The sequence below is a fragment of the Lampris incognitus genome, chromosome 5 (assembly GCF_029633865.1).
Source record: "Lampris incognitus isolate fLamInc1 chromosome 5, fLamInc1.hap2, whole genome shotgun sequence".
Taxonomy (NCBI): Eukaryota; Metazoa; Chordata; class Actinopteri; order Lampriformes; family Lampridae; genus Lampris; species Lampris incognitus.
In genome coordinates this window covers 70,345,997-70,371,736 of record NC_079215.1, presented here as the reverse complement: position 1 = coordinate 70,371,736, position 25,740 = coordinate 70,345,997, and the positions used below count along the sequence as shown (strand labels likewise).

Genomic DNA, 25,740 nt, shown 5'->3' with positions numbered 1-25,740 from the left:
AACAGCCACCACTTCTAGAGGTCGGGAGGCCAGGAATGCCTGAACTGGAGCATGGATTTTTGGCTGAGGCATCTTGGTCAAAATGCACCGCTCACAGTTTTTAACCCAGCTTTCAACATCCTCACATAGCCCTACCCCAAAACACCTCCCTCTTAGCAAGTTTACAGTGCGCTCTATGCCCTGATGTCCCATGCTGTTATGTACATTTTCTAGAACTTGGTCCCTTAAACAACTAGGAACGAGTAACTGCCACACTTCTCCATGACGTGGGTCTGTGATAACCCTGTACAACAACCCTTCTCATTGTTGTACGCATCTCCATTGTTTCAACAATCTTTTCACTTGACTAGACAGGGCTGCTCTCTCTCTGGGACATGGCCTCCTCCCCCGATCCCAAAATGCCCTAAACTCTTTTAGGGTGGGGTCACCGGCCTGAAAACCTACCAGCTCCTCTCTGGTATAACCTGGCAGTGTGGGGGTGTTGCCCTGTTTAGTACCTGTCTCACCAGACCTCGACTCCCCAGCACGGATCTGTCTCACTTTGTAACACTCCAGACCTCTAGAGACAAGACCAGGATCCAGAACTGTTCCTCGCTCAATCAGGTTACACACAGGGTCTGCTTCAGGCTCCCCTGCAAACTCCTGCCTAGAGAGAGCATCTGCGGCGGCATTACTGCAACCAGGACGGTACTTAACCTTGAAATCAAAAACAGACAGTTGCGCTACCCACCTCTACTCTATAGCACCTAACTTGGCTGTCTTGAGGTGGCAGAGGGGATTGTTATCAGTCAGGACAACAAACTTTGAACCAAGCAAGTAACCCCTGAATTTTTCAGCAACTGCCCATTTTAAGGCAAGCAACTCCAACTTCATGCTACTATAATTATGGTCATTCTTCTCAGCCTGGCGTAGTCTGCGGCTAGCATATGCTAGGACACGTCTGGTGTCACCTTGCTGCTGACACAATACAGCGCCTAATCCATGCTGACTAGCATCTGTCTCAACTACGAATGGTTGTGTGAAGTCGGCAAAACCCAAAATGGGAGCAGAGGTAAGTTTTTCCTTTAACTGCTCAAAGGAAGAGTCACACTCTGGTGTCCACATATTACAAAACTGGGGACCTACTTTCCCTGTTTTCTTCACACCTGAACATTTGTTGACTAGGTCATGCAATGGCCCGGCAATCTGTGAGAAGCCTCGAATGAATCTCCTGTAGTAACGACAGAAACCCAAGAACGACTGCAGCTCTTTGGCAGTGGTTGGGACCTTCCAGTTCTTAACAGCAGAGACCTTGGAGGGGTCAGTTCCTATACCTTCTGCTGACACCTGATGACCCAAAAACTTTACTGACTGTTGTAGAAAAGCACACTTCTGCAACTTCACCTTAAGGCCCGTCTCTGCCAGTCTCTTAAACACAGTCTCAAGTCTCTCCAAATGCTGCTCAAATGTCTCTGAAAAAACCAAGATGTCATCTAGATAGACCAGGAGTATCTGAAAAATGAGATCATTCATAGTAACTTGCATAAGTCTCTGAAATGTAGCTTGACCATTACAAACACCAAAAGGCATTCTCACATACTCATACAGACCAAACGGTGTAGTAAATGCAGTGTTAGTCCGATCTCTCTCATGCATAGCTACCTGGTGGTATCCGCTCACCAGACCTATGGTCGAAAATAACTTTGCCCCTGTCAGCGCATCAAAACTCTCATCAATTCTCGGGAGCGGGAATGCATCACGTCTTGTCTTTGAGTTGTTTCCTGTAATCGACACATAGCCTCAGACTACCATCTGCCTTTCTCACTAGTACTATGGGCGAAGCATAAGCACTGGAGCTTTCTTGAATGACCCCTTTTTTTAGCAGCTTGCCAATATGTTCCCTGACTTCACTGTACTGTGTGGGTGGGATTCGTCTGTATGGCTGTGTTACAGGTATGTCATCTGTCAGATGGATCTCATGTTGTACTTTGTCAGTGTGGCCTAGATCTTCATCTTCTGTTGCAAACACAAAAGAGTACTTCTCCAGTAACAAAGTCAGCTGTGCTTGCTGTTCTGGGCTACCACAAAAATTGAGCTTGCCGAGAATTTCCTGCACATCTGTCAGTGTTTCGGGGTGTTCACTGATACTCACTTGTTCAGTGTCTGCTGAGATTCTCTGGAACTGTACCTCACAAAGCTCATCACTTTTCACACAGTCTACCTGAGTCAAAACCCCTAGCCTAGTCCGTGGCCCTAGCCAGATATCTTCATCAGACATGTTCATGACTCGGACTGGAAAAATGTGATTGCCCGATGAAACCAAAGTAGGCACAACAACCAAACCTCCAGGAACGGGGACACCCACAGACTCCAGCAACAAAAAAGAACCATCCTCACTCACGGTCCTGAGTCCCCTAGCCATAACTGTAGCAGCAGATGAAGCAGGTATATGGACTACATCCTTACCAGCTACCCTAGCGAAAGAGAGTCTGTCTGTTGCATGTACTGCATGAAGATGATTAAAAGCCTCTCTCCAGTTTGAGTCAAACCTCTCCTGCAGTGTGGTGTCAAACTCAGTGTGTACTAGCTCTCTGCATTTTTTGACAATGTTCATCCCTATTAGACCTGGAACAGAGGAAGTGTTCAGAATCTTTAACTATCAGAAAACCTCGCTCTGGGATAGTCAGACCCATGGCTTCTACATCAAGCTCCACATAGCCCATATAGGGTATGTCTAATCCATTAGCTGCAGTGATCTTTAACCACTCAAATGCCAGGTGAATGTCTTCGCCTTTCACTGACAGGTGTTCCCTGAAAAAACTCTCAGAAATTGTACTGACCTGGCTACCAGTGTCAAGTAAGCAGGACACTGTAACACCTCGTAGTTTCACCTCAACAGTTTTACATTCTCTGACTGCACGCTCTAAGATCCTGCTTCTGTCTGGTGTCTCTTTTGGTGAGCCAGCTTCCTCCCCTCGAGTTGTGTGGCTCATGACAACTGAGGCTGCACTACAGAAGAACTAGGTGTTGCGTCCCCTTGACCCCCTCTGGCCTGTGAGCATTTTCTTGCAATGTGACCTATGCCTCTACACTTGAAACAGATAGGCTGACCATCTGGTGTGAACTTTGGCGGGGGTCTAGGTCGTGGCTTGGGCTCTAGGAATGTCTGTTGAGTGCTGCGCTTACTCCGTTCACCTACAGCAAAGGCTAGATCAGCGAGTGTTTTGCCTAACTCTGCTAGCTGTTTTTCCTGATGGGCTACTGCTCTCCGAACATCATTTAATGCAGTACCTTGGTCATTGTTTGTTTTAATAATAGAGCACTGGGTTTCCGGAACCTCTGATGTAACTTGGTTGCTCTTTATGACCCTGGGACGATGAGACCTGCTGTCGTCCATCTCCCACAGGAGGGCCTCGTTCCTCACATCTAGAAGACTGCTCTCTGGTTTGTCCCTAACCCTTTTCCTGAGTTCCCACCTGAGTGCTGCTTCTCTTAAACCCTCAATAAACCGGTCTCTGAGCACAGTTTTCTCATTAGGTATTACATCTGTGGACTGTTTCACTACAGAGCTCAAAATCTGGGATAGTGCATGGGAGTAGTCACGGAGGTCTTCTCCATCAGTTTGGTTACGGTTGTAAAAGGTCTGCAAAAGCTGTGTGGAACTGCGCTTTTCCCCAAATGCATTGCTCAGGTAAGAGTATAAATCACTGGGCCCCACTAACTGACCCCTCATGCATAGTCTCACCTCTTCTAATGCAGGGCCACGCAATAGAGATAGTATATAGTCACATTGTTCTTCTGTTGTTTGCTCTCTGTATCTTAAAACCCTTTCAACCACTTCAATAAACTCTTCGACAGATCTCCTGTCTGTACCACACTCCCCACTAAATGCTTGGATCTGGCGTTCTCTTGGAACGTAGATGTATGAATGTGCGGGTGCACTGTTATCACTTGCTCTCTGAGCCCTTGCTTCACCATTTAACCTGGTGAGCTCATCTCGCAGTCTGGCAAGCTCTTGCATGGTGGTCTGCATTTCTTCTGTAGCACCTTCACCTATACCCGTTATGCCACCTGAGGTGTGGCCATTATCATTACGTGAACTCCCTTCATCACCAGAATCACTAGACATAATGATATATTAATCTTTACTCAGTCCAGTATAAATGAGGATATTTAGTTCAAAACCTGGTTCAAGGATACTACAAGGACAGTCTTTAACTTGGAGCCTTGCTGGATCTTGGTCTTTGTAGCTGAAGTTAGCGCTGGAGTCCTCTGCGCTGGTACGGCTGAGTCGTGTGAAACAGGAAGCACCAGAACCTCGTAGAGCCCCTCACGTCGTCTCTCGCTGGTCACCACCTCCACAGCAGGATGGCTTCAGACTCAACACCAACGGACGTCACCAGCAATCTTCCGGGGTTCTTGTAGCTTTAATTTTATTGTTTGAACCTTCGAATGCAGATCGTTTTACTGATTGCATAAATTCCAGTGTCTTTCGAGCAAACAGCTCATAAATGTTCACAGATGTGGCAAGTTTAACAGAAAAGATTTTAGAAGGAAAATAATAAATACAAAATACGGTGCAAAATACGGCAGTGGACTATGTATGCTAAACAGGGTTTAACAAAGACATGTGGAACTTCCTGAAGATTGCGCAACTTCTCACTCTGTCAGTTACCTTTAAACAGAATTAAAATGCATATAAAACCTTTACATTTCCCTTACTACCCAAATACAATGGCATGGTGTGGCTTTGTGCACGCCAACATTACCTTGTCATGCCTGCAATGGCGAACAGTGGTCGACGGCTCGCGCCCAAAATCACCGAACATCAACTCCAGTAGCGTCTAAATCAAACCATCTTGTCAAATTACCGACATACAATATTGTTTGGAATAATGTTACAGGTATATTTCACAAGATATTTACCCCTACTTACTACGGAGTCAGAGCACCGTCACACCGCAATCTTCAGGTGGTTCACACAAGAAAAAAGAAAGAATACCCAAGATGCACTTGGATAACTTGCAGAAAGAGTACCCAGGATGCACTTGGATAACTTGCACGGAGTTACAATAAAAGTCCGCAACACCGCCACTTACTGGTCAAAACATGCAATGACAACCAAAACTATAAAAATACACTCACAATCTGCTTCACAATTTAAATACATCAAATGACATTTTACATGGCTTGACAGTGTAACAATTACTTATATTAACAGTTAAACTATACTAAATTTAAGTGGAAAATCATTTAACATATTTAACAGATTTACCACCCGGCTACACACGTATTATGTGACTTTGGACAAGATTCGGATTAGTATTGTAGGATTAATTTACACGGTAGATGCAGATCTTGAGATTTGCGACCTCCTAGTCCCTCGCCATAACCGGAAGTCCTAGTTTGGCTAGTTAGTGCTTCGTCATCACGGTTAACTTCGTCGTTATCGTCCTTTGCCTGTTGTTGGTTATGCTTTTTGTTTGGTTTCTCCATCTTTGAGTCTTTCGCAAAGATTTACACAAAGTAGTAGTAGAAGTACATTTCAACAAAATTTAGTCAGGATTTCAACAGAGCTCTCCCGGTTTGTAACCTATTTCGCCATTAGTCAAACCAGAAGTTAAGCAAATTCTTCATGAGACGGTACAAGCCTGTTTCATTCAGCTGTCAAAGCTAATGATTGCTTACGGCATGAAACCACGAGTATGTCCGCGTCCCGCAGAAGACTACAATCCGCGCCCACTAAGTACAATCCACGCCCACTTTGATAGTAACGTCACCACTACAATCCACGCCCACTTTGATAGTAACGTCACCACTACAATCCACGCCCACCACAAGTAACGTCACCACTACAATCCACGCCCACCACCCACTTCCGGTGTGGGTTCCATTTCTGCTCGGGTACAATATCAATATGTTGCTGGCTAGCTTTATAGTTATTTAGCTGTGTGTTTTTTACAATCCACCTTGCCATAAAGTTGGTTAGTAAAGTCCGTCTAAGGAGCGAGGCTGCAGGCTCAGGACCCCCCCCCCCCGGACGAGCGAAGGCGCGCGAGCCCGAGCTGCGTCTAACGCCAAGCCACTTTTTACAAATTATTATATTATTATTGCTCTCCAGAATGACTTTCAACCAATTATTTAACCACCTGATTAAAACCACCCGTTTCATCTTCTTCGGTTTCTTCTATTTTATGGCGGTTAGCAAACGATTTAGAAAAGTACAAGTTACACCTCCTGCTACAAGTTACGCCCCTTTCTTGCAGTCCGCAGACAGACCCTTCTCCATGAAACAGGCTTGTACTGTTCATAGAGAATTTATATATACACACACACATATATATATATATATATATATATATATATATATATATATATATATATATATATATATAAAACACTTTGTTCTGGACATGTTTGGAGGAGAGATGCCTGGAATACTGGGAGAAGGATGCTGAATATAGAGCTTCCAGGGAAGAGGAAAAGAGGAAGGCCGAAGAGGTGGTTTATGGGTGTCGTGAGGGAGGACATGCAGGTGGTTGGTTTGACAAAGGAAGATGCAGTGGACTAGAAGAGATGGAAACGGATGGTCCGCTGTGGCGCCCCCTAACGGGAGCAGCCGAAAGTAGTAGTAGATGAACAGACACACGAAGCAAGTGCATGCCCTGATCTCAGAGCCCACTTCCTTTATACCTTGCAGCCCAAACTGCCGAGTCATACTTATTGTAACGGTCACAAAGGTATAGGCCTAGAGTTTCTTCCTAATGCTGGCTGGAAAAAGTAGCTCATCTTCATTGCTGGACTGTCACAATAACAGATGGACAACAGATGGATAACCGAACTTGCTCAAAGTTCATGGGTCAGGTCCTCGTAATTCTCCAGGCCTGTTCTTTCAGACCTTGTTACACTCAGGTGAGTTTCCCATACATGCCTCTGCTATCAACCAACAGTAAACCACAGGCCTTCACCAGTTCACACAGGAGAAGGCACTCTATGGTACCAGCTTTGACCTGCTACACGAGCCCCAAGCATCCATCCAAGCAATGTGAACATAGTATAACTGATACATGGCCAAAGATTAAAAGTAAGCAAACATCGTATATGAATTGCTTTCACAAAAGATCGTTCTGATTTTTACCACCTCGGTTTTATTTTCACAGTTTTTTCCCATCATACATGTCAGTGATGATTTCATTTTACTCAATGGCTTCATTTTGTAGATTGTGGACACAGGACCACCGCTATACTCAGCTTTACAATGGTGTCTTACGGGACAACTTTCATGCTTGTCCTGAGATGTTTTTCTGTTAAGTCATTTCCACTGTTGCAATCTGTCCACAATCATCACATCATCCCACTTTGTGGCTCCTGAGCCACTGTCTATGGTGGGGTCTATGGTGGACTGTTCACAATCATCACATCATCCCACTTTTTGGCTCCTGAGCCACTGGAGTCTATAGGAGAGTCTATGGTAAACTGTTCACAATCATCACACCATCCCACTTTGTGGCTCCTGAGCTACTGGAGTCTATGGGGGAATCTATGGTAGACTGATCACAATCATCTCATTATCCCACTTTGTGGCTCCTGAGCTACTGGAGTCTATGGGGGAGTCTATGGTAGACTGTTCACAATTATCACATCGTCCCACTTTGTGGTTCCTGAGCCACTGGAGTCTATGGGGGAGTCTATGGTAGACTGTTGACAATCTGGACACAGATAGTGTTATTAGTACACTTGTCTGATGCCATCGATGTATTTCTCCAGATTCAAGTAAAAAACACAGGTGTCAAAACTACCTGTGCGTCTGTGCTAGTAATAAACAAAGTCTAAAACATTTGTGAATGTTCTCATTCATCCAGGTCATGGTTATCCAAAGGAGTTGAATCAAGTGCAACTGGACTTGGTATATATCCGTGAAGACGTTTCGCCTCTCATCCAAGAGGCTTCCTCAGTTCGTGCCTTTCTGACTAGACCAAGCTAGTCTGACTGGCTGGTGATGAGACTCAGAATTTATCCTCTTTGGAGTCGTTGTCAGAGCTGTTGATATGAGTGGCTCTTTTGTGTACCGATGTTTGGCTGCGCCCGTCGTTATCGGAGCTATTGATTTGCATTTGTTTAGCAGCGACGGTCATTGGTGGTGTTAGTTTCGACTTCATTATTCAGTGGTCATGACTTGATTCACTCCTTTGGAAAAGTCTAAAACCTTTAATACAACCTCAAATTCCAACCTCCAGGGAACAGATTTAAATTTCTCCAGAATATTTTACCACCTGGATGACTGAAATCAATCTACATAGACAATTTAGTAGAAAATATTTTTTTCTGTTGTGTTGTCTTTCTTTTTTTTAATGAAATTCAACTGTCATGTGATTCCATTTTAAAACGTTGACAGTTAAAAACCAAATAGAAAATAATTAACTTAATTTGTAAAGTTATATGAAATGTTTTTCGAACAGGTAAATGATCGACAATCCACTAGGTTAATATCACCACTGAACTGCTATGTGAATACAAGATTTCCTATGATTCAAGACCAAGTAACCAATATCTTTATTTAGTGACAGGTCATAGAAAACACAAACTAGCTAGAAACATGTCTCATCAGGCCATTCTCCTGTTCCCAGTTGCTGAAAAGGATTCAATAAACTTGATAAATACAAAATAAGTTTACATGGATCACAGATCATTAGAAATAATAATAATAATTAAAAAAAACTTGTTCTTTTCATCACACGAAAAAAGGAAAATGGAGTGAGCCAGGTGTCGGTCAGAAGTCCAGCCACTCTGTCATGTAGATGCAGGTGGATGGAGAGATTTCTCCTCCTTCATGACAGTCATCAAACACCTGCAAACCAAAGAAAGATTCAGACCCACTCCCATTCACAAGCACACTGCTGCTATGCCGAACGGAGACCTGAACACAGCTGGTTACCAGTGGCACATGACTGAAACTACACACCATCTGACTTACAATGCAGACAGTTCACCATCAGTGTATAACAGGACAATATAAAACTATAAAGATAAGGCCATGTGACGTCATAACATCAGCAAAACTGACCAGTCGAGGAGGTTTTGTCTTCATATGATAAAGACAATCCACTAATCACATTTTCAGATTCACAAAGCCACAGTTCTGTTATTTGCCACAGATCACACACTACATGTCAGTGATTCCTGAGATGGTGGACGGGACATGCATAAAGGCATAAGTAAAGTGGCAAAAAGACCTTTTTCTGTGAAAAGGCCATCTTTTGGAACAAACTTTAATGTTCCATGTTGGGTACAATTTACCAGTGTTCCTAAGTCCGGAATGCAAATGATAATATAACTCAGAAACTGAGATACAGAAGACTCCCCATTGTAAAAGACAGAGGTCTAGTCTTGTTGGTTGAGTACTTACTGCCAGACAGTGTTTCCAAGATGGCAGCTGAGTGAACCGGCTTCTCTAGGGTTGATGCTAGATCGAACGGGGTGTCGCAACGGACATAGCCGTGATTGGCTGTTGTGTCGGCCAATAGACAGCGCGGAACTTCGAAGCGCACTGACTTGGAACAAACGATGTGCACTGAAACATTTAGCTAGCTAGCTTACAACTGACCTTAACATTGCCAGACCCCGTACTGTAATGATAGCTAACGCTAACGCTTGCTAACAGTGGAAATTCAAAAAGAGTTTAAACCCTAACCCTAACCAACAACCAATCACATCTACTTCCGTGCCTACACCCCGTTGGATCTAGCATCAACCATTCTCTAGGGGCTTCAGTGAAATCCCTAGGTGTGTGTGTGTATATGTGTGTATGTGTGTGTGTGTGTATGTGTGTTTGTGTGTGTGTGTGTGTACTGTGTTGGGGTGGTAGTTTTTACCGGGCAGACGCCACAGGGAGCTTTGACCAGGCCTGTCGGCTGGAGAATGGGTTTGACCCCGCGGTAGAGCTTCATCTGTCCATCCACGCTACCCACCGTGCCTTCCTTCGCAGCTATGATGGTCATCTCCACCTTCCCATCATAGATCAGCGTGTTCAGGATGGTCTCGATGTCCTCCATGGACAAATCCACCTTGACACAGTGGAGAGGGCCAGCTACTTCAGTTTAACGTTAAGGATTTTATTCACGGGTTGGTCATGCCATGGATCAGCCTGCTTACATCATCTCTGATAACATTATTCTGACTTTAATTAAACTGATTTTCAAAGTCGCCACGGTCTCCGTTGAGTTAGTGGGCTGGAAATCACGGTTTTTATTGGATCTGATTAAAATGTGTACATAAATGGGGAAAAAAGGACTTTTTCAGATCCCGGTCCAAAGAGCTGTGAATAATAATGAATGCCAGGTTAGGGTTAATGATAAGTCCCTTAACCTACACCCGAGTATCCTTCTTGTCTTTAAAACCACAGCCCAGAAAAGGCTCACACTCCTTTTTTCCCTCTAGAATAAAAGTACAACTTACCTTCTCTTAGCAAGAGGAGTATCGTCTGTCCGGCTGCTGCCACTTGTCCCCCCCCCCCCCCCCCACTTTTTCTTCCAATTGTACCTAGCCAATTACCCCACTCTTTGGAGCCGTCCCGGTCGCTGCTCCACCCCCTCTGCTGGTCCGGGGAGATCTGCAGACTACCTCGTCTCCTCCCATACATGTGGAGTCACCAGCCGCTTCTTTTCACCTGACAGTGAGGCGTTTCACCAGGGGGATGATTACGCTATTCCCCCCAGTTCCACCGCCCCCCTGAACATGCGCCCTGACTGACCAGAGGAGGCGTTAGTGCAGCGACCAGGACACATACCCACATCCAGCTTCCCACCCGCAAACACGGCCAATTGTGTCTGCAAGAACGCCCGACCAAGCCGGAGGTAACACGGGGATTCGAACTGGAGAGCCCCGCGCTGGTGGGCAACGGAATAGACCGCCACGCCACCTGGACGCCCCTGTTGTCACTTGTTGTGATGATGGCAATTGTCAAAAAGTGTCACGAAAACTCTGAGCAAGATGTTTACCTAAGTAAGCTGAGTAATCCTGCGTACGATGTGTTTTAACTTAACTATGCTTGCTGTGAGTAAGAAGGAAGTCAGACCGAGGTCATCTACAACTCTTGCTTTCAGAATCACAGTTTTCATGGTCGTGTGATTCTGAAGGTTCTCTTGGATTAACATCTGAATTGTGGTTGTGTGTAAATAAAGTCACCAATCTTCTTTTAAAGTGTTTAAGACCTTACACTTCTAAGTAAATGTACATCATGGAAATAACTGCCTTGAATCTAACCGCGGCATCCTCGGTCATTTTCATGTAGTGCCGTTACACAGACATACTTGCTCTGCATCTCTGAATGAGAAATGACACGTGTAATAGCATGGGTCACATGATGGGGGTCACCTTGCTGATCCCCAGCTCACAGATGTACTTCCAGACTTCATGCGAGGTGGCGAAGGAGCTGTTCCTCTGCACCATGGGGCTCTGCTTGCTGTCCCTTGCTGCCTCTGCCTGCAAGAGTTGGGACGCTTGTAAACGCATAACACAGGACCAGCGCACTTTTTCATGAGCCCTGGTCTGAACTCATGGATGTGAGAAACTGGAACCATGTTCTGACTGGTGCCCACTTCATCTGGTTGGACATATCCCGCCCTTCTTAGACGTTTTCTAACATGGATAACTATGACAAAATGGTTGTCATAGCACTGTCAAGACATGTTTGCCTCGTTCGGTTTGCAATGTCCTCGCCTGCTTGTCTGCGATATCCTCGCCTGCTCACCAGCTGGCCGCAGTAAAAACACATTTGTCAGATGTGAGTCTAATGGACTGCTCAGTTCCTCTACATTTACAGTATGTTGCTGTTTTATACCAGTCAATAGACTGTGTTGGTCCCCCCCCCCTTTTTTTTTCTCTCTCAGTTGTAGTTGGGCAATTACCCCACTCTTTCAAGCCATCCCGGTCTCTGCTCCACCCCCTCTGCTGATCCAGGGAGGGCTGCAGACTACCACGTCTCCTCTGATACATGTGGAGTCACCAGCCACTTCTTTTCACCTGACAGTGAAGAGTTTCACCAGGAGGACATAGCGTGTACGAGGTTCACGCTATTCCCCCCCAATTCCCCCTGAACAGGCGCCCCGACCAACCAGAGGCGGCGCTAGTGCAGCGACTGGGACACATACCCGCAGACACAGCCAATTGTGTCTGTAGGAACGCCCGACCAAGCCGGAGGTAACATGGGGATTCGAACTGGCGATCCCCGTGTTGGTAGGCAACGGAACAGATCACTACACTACCTGGACGCCCATCTTGGCATTTGCTGTATTTATAATTAAAACCACAAAGTCAACAACCGGCAACATTTTTTGATGAGTTTGGTTGGTTCACGTCTGCACTGCTCGCTGATCCCACACGTCACTCATCAATTAAACTTGAGGACTTTGCGACTTGACATGATTCTGAAGGGGCACGTCCACCAGAATTCCCACCCATCTGATTTACAACTGGTTTATTCAACACGTCTGGTTAACCAGACCCCATTAAAACACCATCAGGCTACACGCTGTAGTGCTTCTCACCTTACTCTGAAGAAATTTGAAGCACTGGTGATTCAAAACCTCCACAAACTCTGACTCAAAGTCCTGGTCACTGTACCAGGCCCCTCCAGTCACTGAGCGGTCCGGCTGCAGGTTGTACAGCATGTAGACTTTCTTCTTTGAGGCCTGGACAACATGGACATGTAAATTGTGTCTTGATATTTGACAAAAAGAGTCAGAGCATTTCTATGCAGGTTGAGAGAATCATGTGCTCCACATATCCAACATACACGGAAACACAAAACACACCCTCTGCAACATGCATGGAAACACAAAACACACCCACACATCCTCTGCAACATGCATGGAAACACAAAACACATCCTCTGCAACATGCATGGAAACACAAAACACACCCTCTGCAACATGCATGGAAACACAAAACACACCCTCTGCAACATGCATGGAAACACAAAACACACCCACACATCCTCTGCAACATGCATGGAAACACAAAACACATCCTCTGCAACATGCATGGAAACACAAAACACACCCTCTGCAACATGCATGGAAACACAGAAGACACCCTCTGCAACATGCATGGAAACACAAAAGACACCCTCTGCAACATGCATGGAAACACAAAACACACCCACACATCCTCTGCAACATGCATGGAAACACAAAACACATCCTCTGCAACATGCATGGAAACACAAAACACACCCTCTGCAACATGCATGGAAACACAGAAGACACCCTCTGCAACATGCATGGAAACACAAAAGACACCCTCTGCAACATGCATGGAAACACAAAACACACCCACACATCCTCTGCAACATGCATGGAAACACAAAACACATCCTCTGCAACATGCATGGAAACACAAAACACACCCTCTGCAACATGCATGGAAACACAAAACACACCCACACATCCTCTGCAACACGCAGGGAAACACAAAACACATCCTCTGCAACATGCATGGAAACACAAAACACACCCACACATCCTCTGCAACATGCATGGAAATACAAAAAACACCCACACATCCTCTGCAACATGCATGGAAATACAAAACACACCCCCTGCAACATGCATGGAAACACAAAACACATCCTCTGCAACATGCATGGAAACACAAAACACATCCTCTGCAACATACATGGAAACACAAAACACATCTTCTGCAACATACATGGAAACACAAAACACATCCTCTGCAACATTACATTCATTTAGCCGACGCTTTTATCCAAAGCGACTTACAATAAGTGCATTTAACATAGGAAATCAGGAGAACTACTATTCGTCAGAGGTCATAAGTGCACCTAAACAAGCATCTAAGAGCAAAACCAGTGCTAAAGTAAAAGTGCAAGAAAGAGGTTTTTTTTTCTATGAGTGAATACAATAAGTGCTAAGAACAAGTAGCAGGGTAGTAGTTCTTGAAGAGGTGAGTTTTCAACCTCCATGCATGGAAATACAGAACACATGCTCCGCAACATACATGGAAACACAAAACACACCCACACATCCTCTGCGAGGTGTTTTGACAGACTGACATTTTATATATGAAAAGAATACATATAAAACTCACCTCATCATAAAAAGACATGAAAATGTCAACTTAGTTTCCTAAAGAAACAAACTCACAGCGACAGACTTGACAGCCTTGATCAGCTTCTTGCTCTCCAGGTTCTTCAGGATCTTGTTGATCTCCGTCAGAGGAAGATTGCTCTTGAATCGGATGTCTCTACTCCATATACCTACAGAAACAAACAGAGATAAATACCAACCTGAAGGGGGCATCCGGGTGGCATGGCGGTCTATTCCGTTGCCTACCAACATGGAGATGGGCGGTTTGAATCTCCCTGTTAAACATCCATTTGTCATGGTCTGAGTGTTTTCTGTTTGTTTTTCTCCTCCTCTCTCTGAGTACCTGCAGGATGGGTGGTGACATGGAGGCATAGCTGACCTACTTCTGGGCTGAGTGCAGCGAGGCACACCTGATCCCCGTGTGTAATTACCCACCTCTCCTCCATAAAAGCCTGGTTCAGTCTCCACCACCTCGCCAGATAATTCCGTCTCATCGGTAGTGCCAGCGTACTCTCTACAGAAGAGGTTTCCTGAGAAAGTGTTCTCTCTGTCTGCTTGTTCTTGACCAAACTCTCCCCCTTGCCATTTCCAGATCCAGGACCTCGTTGCTTCAGCCAAGATCCCAGGAAGGCCTGCCTTCAGTTACCGCCACCTGCCATATTCCTTTTTTTTCTGTTGCTGACCATTTTGCTAAGGCAAATAAACCTGTTCGAGTACCACTACATTGTCTCCTGCCCTCCTTGGGTCCGCACGTTCACCTAGGCCGTAACACCATTCATCCATTATCCAAACGGTTCATCCTGCTCTCAGGGTCGCGGGGATGCTGGAGCCTATCCCAGCAGTCATTGGGCGGCAGGCAGGGAGACACCCTGGACAGGCTGCCTGGCCATCACAGGGCCCATACACACACACGACCTAAACTGGTTGAAGAAATTCCCTTTTATAAGAGACTCTCACCTTTGTTTCCTGCATCTTCGATGATCTGGTAAACCAGCTTCTCCTGGTTGTCAGAGCCCTTCATCTTACTGGGAAGACAAAGCTGCCATCAGGATTCATGGATCACAGGTCTGACTGTTGTATTTCATGAGTGAGTATTACATCTGTAGTGTTTGTCGGTAGTTCACCTTGGCGTCTGGGCATCCTTCATCCGATATAAAAGACCTGAGCTGTTTCGGAGAAGATCCAGTTGACCCTGCAAAACACAGATGATATAAGAGATTTTCTAAGATTCAGAAAACAGGTTGAGGACTTTGGCTCTGTGGCGACAATCACCACTTCACTGAATAAATGTACAATGATAGAAAATAAATTAAATAATCCAAAATAATATCTTAAAACCTAGAGGACCGAGTTCAGAGTTCGTCAGTACCTAAAGCATTTGGAAATAAAACTCCTACAAACTCTGTGGACTGGCCGTCAGCTCGCGGGTCCACAGGGTTGACCTACATCAGGACAACGTGATTTCCAAAGCAAAGACCCTACCCCCTACTCTTCATCCCCCACTGCTTCTCTCTTGTTTAAACATCTAGACAGACGCTTGCAATATGTCTGCACATTCAAATAGCTCCTGAACCAGCAGCCGGATAGCTCGGTAGTAAGAACACCAGCTTCCCCACCGGACATCGGGGGTTCAAAGCCCAGTTGGGACAAGTCTCCAGTAAGAGTCCGTGACTTACACTGCTAATGCTATACAAGCCAACTACCTCTCAGATGTACATCGCTGTGGATAAAAGCATCTTCTACATGAAATTGTAATTGTAAACCAGAAGAAGTATTTCTGGCTTTTGTCCTCAGTACACAACAGAACGCCATGCATGTACTACATACAGTGGCATGAGAACATTTTTGAACCCTTTAAATGTTTCTGTATTTCTGCATAAATTTGACCTAAAATGTGATAAGCTCTTCATCTAAGTCCTGAAAGAAGACAAAGACCCCATGACACAAATAGTTTATTTAAAGGGGTAACTGGAGTCAGGTGTTACAATTAATGGGGCGGCAATCAGGTGTGATTTCAGCAGGCCATGCCCTGCTGAAATAACATAAACCTGGATCTGCACTACCAAAGTCTGGTCTTCACCACACAGGTTTGTGGAAGTTTGCCATGTCTCAATCAAAGGAGATTTCTGAGGACCTCAGAAAAAAATTGCTGGTGTTCACAAGGCTGGAAAAGGTTAAAAAACTATTTCTGAAGAGTTTGGGCTCCACCAGTCCACTGTTAGGGAGATGGTGTACAAATGGAAGAAATTCAACACCATTGTTCCTCTCCTCAGGAGTAGTCGTCTAACAAAAATCATTCAAAGAGCAAGGCTTATAATAATCCAGGCATGGCAGGATAGCAGGGAGGAAGCCACTGCTCTCCAAAAAGAACACTGCTGCCCAGCTAAAGCTGGCTAAAGACCATGTGAAGGAACTATTGAAAGGATGCTTTGGAGATGCATGAGTCCAAAATAGAACTTTTTGGTTTACATGAGAAACATTATGTTTGGCAAAAACCAAATGCTGCATGCAAACATGGAAACCTCATCCCAACTGTGAAGCATGGTGGTGGCAGTCATGGTTTGGGGCTGCTTTGCTGGCTCTGGACCAGGACAGTTTGCTATCATTGATGGAACTACGACATCTGGATTGTACCAGCAAATTCTACAGGAGAATGTCAAGGTGTCAGTCCTGAACTGAAGCTCAAAAGAGTCATGAAAGTGAGTCATGCAGCAAGACAACGACCCTAAATGCCCTTGTCAGTCCACCAATGGATGGTTAAAGCAGATTAAATGTAATGTTTGGGAAGAGCCAAGTCAAAGTCCAGACCTTAAATCAATAGAAATGTTGTGGAGGGACCTGAAGAAAGCAATTCATGCAAGGAAGCCCAGCCACATCACTGAGTTGAAGCAGTTCTGTAAGGAGGAATGAGCAAAATTCCTCCAAACCAATGTGCAGGACTGATCAACTATTGCTGGAAATGTTTGGCTGATGTTAGTGCTGCTCGCGGGGTGGGGGGTGGGGTTAGGGTTAGGGTTGCTCAATTTTGCTCAGTAAATAAATGAAAGTGTATTTTTTATTTTATTGGGTTCTCTTTAGCTAGTTTTCGGATTTAGATGAAGATCTGATCACAGCGTTACAAACTGTGATCAGATCTTCATCTCACATGTTGCAGAAATGCAGACGATTCTAAAGGGTTCACACTTTCTAGCACCACTGAAAATATAAACACACACACACACACACACACTGTCTTACCAATGACAAGCTTGATATAAAGGTATATATATATCAACACATATACGGGAAAAAAAAGTTTTAATACATTGCAGTACAGCTCTGTTTGGTGTGATGCGCACTCATCAGTTGCTAATGCGGCTTCTTTGTTTAACCACACAAGCAGCTGATGAGTGCGCATCGCGGCAGCACGGTGGTGCAGTGGCTAGCGTGGTCGCCTCACAGTAAGAAGGTCCTGAGTTTGAGCCCCGGGGTAGTCCAACCTCGGGGGTCATCCCAGGTCATCCTCTGTGTGGAGTTTGCATGTTCTCCCCATGTCTGCGTGGGTTTCCTCCAGGGGCTCCGGTTTCTTCCCACAGTCCAAAGACATGCAGGTCAGGTGACTCAAAGACATGTAAGTCAGGGAATCGGCCGTACTTAACTGTCCCCAGGTGTGTGTGTGTGTGTGTGTGTGTGTGTGTGTGTGTGTGTGTGTGTGTGTGTGTGTGTGTCGGCCCTTTGTGATAGTCTGGCGGTCTGTCCAGGGTGTCTCCCCACCTGCCACCCAATGACTGCTGGGGTAGGCTTCAGCATCCCGCGACCCTGAGAGCAGGATAAGCAGTTCGGATGATGGATGGATGGAGTGCACGTCGCATGAAACAGGCCTGTACCGCAACGTATTAACACTTTTTTTTCCTGCATATGTGTTGATATTCCAACCCTCATTAGTTGAGGACTTATAACAACATTGATGGTTTCGGGAAAAAAAACGTTATATATATATAATGTATATAATATATATACATACATGCGCACACACACACACACACACACACACACATATATATATAAAATAAATATATTGTAAGACTCTCAAAATTGTCATCTAATGAGTCCATCTTCAATGAAGCGACACCTCCATACCAAGATGCTAAACAAAAGAGCGGCTCAAGTACAACCCACCATTACACACCGACCGCCAGCAAATCAACTAACGTAGCAGAAGACGAAACATCACCTGGTACAACCTGCTGTGTTTACGTCTTAATACTTGAAATTAGACCATTACAATATTCACTGAATTGAATCAAAATGAATGACAAAGGCATACTCATATTTCAACACTTTACTGAGTGAATTCTCTTGCTACAACATTTCCGGATATGACCTTTCTGACTAGACCAAGCTAGTCTGAGGCACGAACTGAGGAAGCCTCTTGGATGAGAGGGGAAAAGTCTTCACGGATAAATACCAAGTCCAGTTGCACTTGATTCACCTCCTTTGGAGAACCATGACGACCTGGATGAATGAGAACATTTACAGACACCTCTATCCCACAAGCGCATTAGCTACCTCGTGCTGGTATTGCTCGCTGGCTGAGCACACACCGAACATCAGCCGTTTATATCGGCACACTCCGTTGTGTACGGCAAAGGTCGTGATTCCACATGACTCAGGCCTCAGTTCCAACTGATGGTATCCCCATTTTAGGTCTAGCTGCTAAACACCGCTGAGCCATTCATGCCTTGGAGTATCTCATCAACTGTGGCAATAGGATACCACTTCCTCTCTATAGCTTCATTTGCCCGTCTCATGTCCAAACATAGTCTCACATCATTGTCAGCTTTTGGTGCAATAACCACAGGGTTTACCCATGGGGTGGGGCCATCTACAGGTTCAACAATGTCCATGTCCATTGATTGCTTTATTTTGGCCTCTACTGCCCCCCTGAGGTTGAATGGTATGCGCCTAAGAGGCTGGGTGACAGGCTTCACATCTGGGTTGATGTGTAAGCTAACCTGCTTGGAGTTCAGTTTTCCAACCCCTTGGAATAGCTTTGGATACTGCTGTTCAAGTGACTGTTTTATGTTCCATACCGCTGCAACATCAACTCCTATTTTCAAAACTCCCAGTCTCATGGCTGTCTCCTTTCCTAGCTATGCCTTTCCCATGCCGTTAACCAGTGTTGTAGTTCTCGAGACCGGTCTTGGTCTCGAGACCGGTCTCGACTGGACGGCATGGTAGCGAGAACATTGCCTCTGCATTTTATGAGATCACGGAAGAATTTGCAATCAGTGAAAAGATTGACTACATAATAACAGACAACGCTTCCAACATGAAATGTGCTTTTAAAGTTAAAATGCCGCAACAATCAGATGATGCGCATGATAGTGGAGACGAGGTGGGAGACCTTGATGATGAAGATTTATGGGAGGATCTGGAGGATGAGGATGGCAGTGCAGATATAACAAGGAGTACCTCCAGACAGCGTTTGTCATGCTTTGCTCATTCTCTGCAACTGGTAGTAGGAGATGGCTTAAAGGAAACTAAGTGTCTTTCTGGTGCGATTGTCAAAGCTTCAAAGCTGTCGTCTTTGTTACATTGCAGCACTTCATTTAAAGATAAGTTTGAAGTCACTTTTGGCTATGGACGCTCTATCCCAGCAGCAAATGACACCCGCTGGAACTCCACTTTTAAGCAATTGAAAGCTATCACAGCATTGGATCACGGCATTCTCACAGACATGTGCTCTGACTTTCCAAATGTTGTTTTCTCTCCATGCAAGTGGGCTCAGCTCAAAGAACTCTGCACCATTCTTGAGCCTTTTGCAGAGGCTACCGACCTCACACAAGGTGAGCAACTGGTGACAAGCAGCCTAGTTGTCCCCACAGTTTTGGACATTAACACCCACCTCATGAGGATGGAAGAGACGAGGTGTCTCTGCCGGCCTTTAGTCAGAGCACTTAAAGAATCCTTACACAGGAGGTTTTCTGGCATATTTGTTAGAACAAAAATGGATGAAAGCAAGCAGCACCATGAACTGTTTGGTGAGGATGTGTACTTCATAGCTGCCATGCTTGACCCACGTTTTGGACTCAGCTGGGTGGATATGGATGTTCAGTCTACTGAAAATGTCATGTCCCCTCAGGTCAGAGATGAACTCAAGAGGTCACTCAAAGGTCAGTACACACACACACACACACACACACACACACACACACACACACACACACACACACACACACACACACACACACACAAACACACACACACACTGCTTTCACTGCCTGATGGCTCTGTGTACATACAATGGTAGTTTAGGAACAGTAGTAAATATAATAAATGACAAAATGGTATAATTTAAGTCTTTGTTCATAAAAGACTTAATGATCTTTTTCTTTGTTTATTTTTTTCAGACACCTTGATTACAGAAGCAAGGGCCATAGGAACAGGATCCACTCCGAAGGATCCCCACTGTGCACAACAATCTCAAGAGGAGTTACCTCCACTCAAGTGTCCAAGACTATTGGCAAGGTACCAATGGCATAGAAAAAGTCACAGTGGTGACCGAGACTCGAGCATAGCATCACAAGTACAGAAGTACTTTGAGACCATTAAAGACTTCCATGATGAAGACACACTCAGTTTTTGGGCTAGGAACAAAGAGAAGTTCCCCAACCTACATTCCCTGGCACTTAAAGTCTTGTCTGTGCCTGCATCTTCAGCTCCTATTGAGCGTGTATTCAGCAGAGGGGGCCTTATCATGAGGCCTCACCGTTCACGATTGGGGACAAAAATGTTGTCATATCTAATGTTTCTTAGGTGTAACCATGCACTACTGTCTAAGTAGTCTAAGGTGCCCATGCCCATGTTGGCTGGTATATAAAATGGTTTTATACTGAGTAGACCAACAGACTGTCTGTAGACATAAAACATGTTGTAAACATTAAATATTATTTTTTTGCAAACGTATTCGCTTCTCTTCTGATTACTGTATTTTCATTGTTTAAGTGAAAGCATGAACTGTATCCAATTCCATTACATTTTTACAAATAACCTGATGTTTATTTGTACTGTATTGTTGAATGTGTTGCTGCACTGACCAAATTAATGTGAAATCTTTGCTTGCCTTTAACCAGAGGGAATCGTTCCTTTTTTAAAGTTGGTTTATTCAGAAAGTTATGTTATCAGCCATCCTATGTTATACTGACTGGTATTTTTTAAAAGACTATGCATGAGGATCAATTAAATAATTTTCTCTTCTGACTGTGTAAGTGTTTTGTACAAAGGCTTCATTCCAAGTAGAAAATGTATAAATGCCATTATAATACAACAATATAGCTATTGTAAAGGGTATACAAACTATTCTATTCTCGGTCTCGAAAAAGACTCGACTTGTTCCGGTCTTGGTCTTGAACTTGGTCTCGACCACCGTTGGTCTTGATCTTGACTCGGTCTCGGCTAGGAGGAGTCTTGGTCTTGTCTTGGTCTCGATTGAGGCGGTCTTGACTACAACACTGCCGTTAACCACAATGAACTCTGCTTGCTCAGTTTTATTTCTGACTGCAATCTCACACGAGAATGCACCTTTAACAGATAGTGGTTGGTTAGCACCATAAGAGAACAGCTTCCTCTCTGTCTTGGGAATGTATGACTGACACTTTATACATTGTGATTTTAGTCTCTCCCATGACGTTTTCACCCATCACACTACTCTCCCATGTCTTTTCAGCCATCACATTACTGGTCGCCCCTGAATCAACTAACACCGGCAATTTTACTCCCCCACAGAAAAGGTAACTCTCTCAGTTGTGTTATTCTCTTTAACAACGAATGCATAGTCACCGTGTTCCTTAGCATTACTCTCACGTTGTTTTGCACCTTTAGGCTTGGTGCGACATCCTGCTGAAAAGTGGTCCTTTCCGTTGCACTTATGACATGTCTGTCCGCGTGCGGGGCATTTCAGGTCCCTGCCCAGGTGGTCTGTATGTCCACATCTGTAACACTTCCTTTCATTTTGATCGCTTTTGGTTGTTGGCTTCCCTCTGGAGTGTTTCACGTGTCTCCCTCCTTTATGTGCAACATGATGGCCAGTCTCTGGTTCTGCCTTCATCGAGCCCGACATGGCTGACAGCTGTTCCTCCACCTTCTCGCACTGCGAGGCTAGCTCCAATGTGCAGGCGAGTGTTAGACCTGCTGGCCCTTCCTCCAACAGTTTCCTTCTCATGTACATTGAAGTACACCTGCTCAGGACAGTGCCCCTTATCTGATTATCAGCATCCACCCCAAAGTCACAATCTCTGGCAGCCTGTCGTAGGCGAGTAGTAAACTGCTGTATGGTCTCACCAGTGTCCTGAGATGACTTGTGAAAAGTTTGCCGAGCAAATGCTGCATTAACTTGGGGTACAAAGTACTGATTCAAAACACGGACCACCGCCGCAAAATCCGTCACCTCCCCTGTGTTGGCTAACGTTTAGAAGATGTCTTGTACATCTGGTCCGGCAAGGTGTAAGAGCAGAGCCCTTCTTCTCTGCTTTATGGCGCCTTCAGTTAAAATGAGTCCTTTGCTCGCCGTAACCGGTCACGGCCAGAGCGTCCACGGGCTAAGGCATCCATTAGGCCACCCTTACCCGAGGGATAGTGGGTGTAGATCGGTGTAGTGTTCGGGGACTCGTCGTTCTCCAGCGACCCCTCTGGCCCACCCGGGCGCCTGCAGCCAAGCAACCAAAAGCATTCTCCCTACGCCTCCTTCGCGGCCTGAAGGTGATGCAATCCATGCGAGGCTGCAGTGTGTAAAACAGCGAGAGCAGCCGACACGAGTTTGAAGGAAGCTGGTGTTACGACTATCCTTCCTGTGGAAACGTGAGCCAGGGGAGTTATTCGACAAGAGTTCTGGCCATATGCCATTGGGTTAATCGGGTGGGATAAAGGGAAAAACTAGAAATAATTTTTTTTTTAAATTAGTCCTTTGCCATCAGCATAGAGTTCGAATGACGTCAACCATCTTGTCCATCTCGGACCAAGCGTGGCTGGTTTGCCAAAGCATGCAAAGTTCTGAACCCCGGATTTCTCCATGTTAACAGTTCAAACCTTATCACCGCCCATTAAAGCGAATATGGTCGCTATGTCCTCATCGCCATTGTTGTGTTTACGTCTTAATACTTGAAATTAGACCATTACAATATTCACTGAATTGAGTCAAAATGAATGACAAATGCATACTCGCATTTCAACACTTTACTGAGTAAATTCTCTTGCTACAACATTTCCGGATATGACCTCACTCCTTACGGGTACCCACAGGTGTCAAATCCAAACGCAACACGTGACACAACCCACCCTACAGTGACATCGTGGCCACAAACATGGTAAGCAGTTTTTTTAACTTTTGGATAAGTGCATCACTCCGGACCACCCACTGAGGAAGATATTCAATAGGAACACCACCAACATGAGTTACAGCTGCATGGCTAACATTCAACACACAAGATCGTCCCACAACACAAGAATCATCAACACATCAATGACACCCTCATCACAGCCGGACTCCCCCAACTGCAACTGCCGTGTGAACGACTCACATCCCCTAGAGGAAAAATGCCGGATGAAGCGAGGTATCTACCAAGCTACAATGACGAGAGAGGACAACGACAAAATAGAGACATATGTGGGTATAACAGAGGAACATTCAAAAAGAGGTTTAATGCACATACGTGTAGCTTTAGAAACAACCGTTTAAAGAATGTCACATGTTTAAGCCCTTATATTTGGTCATTGGTGGACAGAAACATTAATTATTCAGCCACCTGGAAAATCCTCTCAAAGAACAAAACATATTCACCCAGTAGTAAAATGTGTAGTCTGTGTCTAACTGACACATATTTTATCATCTGCAAACCACAAATGTCCACAATGAATAACAGCAATTAACTGACCAGCAGCTGCACACATAGATATAAACACCTGTTTTATAATCACAAATAAATCATGACAATAGGCAAGTACCCCCCACTGGACCGTTAGCAATCACGTGTTTTTGAATGTTGGCACGTCGCACCTCTCCCTTCCCCATTGGACGCTGTGCACGTGATGTGCATGACGAGGCAGTAGATGGTATGTTCTTTCCTCCAGTAGCTTTACTGACAGCTGATGATTGTTTATGGCATGAAACAGGCTTGTACTGTCTCAAAGAATTTACTTGACTCACTGGATTATACGTATATATCAACACACACACACACACACACACACACACACACACACACACACACACACACACACACACACACACACACACACACACACACACACACACACACACACCAGCCAGGCCATTAAAACCACTGACAGGTATGTGACAAACATCGGTGATCCGGTTATAATGGCATCGGTGGTGGGTTGGGCTATATTAGGCAGCAAGTGAACAGTCAGGTCTTGAGGATGTGTTGGAAGCAGGAAAACTGGGCAGGTGAAAGGATCTGAGCGACTTTGGCAAGGGCCACATTTTTATGGCTAGATGACTGGGTCAGAACATTACCAACATGGCAGGTCTTGTGGGGTGTTTCCGGTATGCAGTGGTCCAAGGAAGGACAACTAGTGAACTGGTGACAGGTTCATGGTTGGCCAAGGCTCACTAATGCACACAGGGAGTGAATGCTAGCATGCCTGGTCTGATTCTACACAAGAGCTACCGTAGCTCAAATTTCTGAGAAACTTAACGCTGGCTGTGATAGACAGGTGTCAGAACACACAGTGAATCGCAGTTTGCTGTGTATAGCGATGGGTAACATTAAGCGGTTTAAATGGCACTACTATGCTTACCGATACTGCTTATCAATCCAGTACTTTAACGGTACTCTTATCAGTTTTTTTTTGGTATTTTTTTAAGAGAAAAAAAAATTAACATTGCTTTATTTTCTCACATCTGGACAGAACGTTACTTTTAATAATTAACCATGTGTGTATAGTTTACCTAACTCCGTGTGGGCTGTAGGCTGCTAGCATACATAACATACCTGAGGTGTATAATGTACTTAACTCCGTGTGGGCTGCAGGCTGCTAGTATAAATAACATACCTGAGGTGTATAATGTACTTAACTCCATGTGGGCTGCAGGCTGCTAGCATACATAACATACCTGAGGTGTATAATGTACTTAACTCCATGTGGGCTGCAGGCTGCTAGCATACATAACATACCTGAGGTGTATAATGTACTTAACCCCATGTGGGCTATAGGCTACTAGCATAAATAACATACCTGAGGTGTATAATGTACTTAGCTCCATGCGGGCTGCAGGCTGCTAGTATAAATAACATACCTGAGGTGTATAATGTACTTAACTCCGTGTGGGCTGCAGGCTGCTAGTATAAATAACATACCCGAGGTGTATAATGTACTTAACTCCATGTGGGCTGCAGGCTGCTAGCATACATAACATACCTGAGGTGTATAATGTACTTAACTCCATGTGGGCTGCAGGCTGCTAGTATAAATAACATACCTGAGGTGTATAATGTACTTAACTCCGTGTGGGCTGTAGGCTGCTAGCATACATAACACACTTGAGGTGTATAATTTACTTAACTCCATGTGGGCTGCTAGCATACATAACATACCTGAGGTGTATAATGTACTTAACTCCGTGTGGGCTCCAGGCTGCTAGCATACATAACATAAC

General features: G+C 44.8%; 1 protein-coding gene across 4 annotated transcripts in view; it reads right to left on the bottom strand.

Annotated features, from left to right (window-relative positions):
* Positions 1–7,112: 7,112 nt before the first annotated feature.
* polr3f (polymerase (RNA) III (DNA directed) polypeptide F) overlaps positions 7,113–25,740 on the bottom strand; it is a 55,165-nt gene continuing 36,537 nt past the window's right edge. For all 4 annotated transcript variants that reach the window (XM_056279904.1, XM_056279907.1, XM_056279906.1 and 1 more), the window contains 7 exons: positions 15,209–15,276; positions 15,042–15,109; positions 14,142–14,254; positions 12,525–12,668; positions 11,353–11,460; positions 9,852–10,043; positions 7,113–8,827 (listed from right to left, as the gene is read on the bottom strand). In XM_056279904.1, coding sequence (XP_056135879.1) covers positions 8,750–8,827; positions 9,852–10,043; positions 11,353–11,460; positions 12,525–12,668; positions 14,142–14,254; positions 15,042–15,109; positions 15,209–15,276 — 771 coding nt within the window. In that variant the 3' untranslated portion in view covers positions 7,113–8,749. The remainder of the gene's footprint in view (positions 8,828–9,851; positions 10,044–11,352; positions 11,461–12,524; positions 12,669–14,141; positions 14,255–15,041; positions 15,110–15,208; positions 15,277–25,740) is intronic.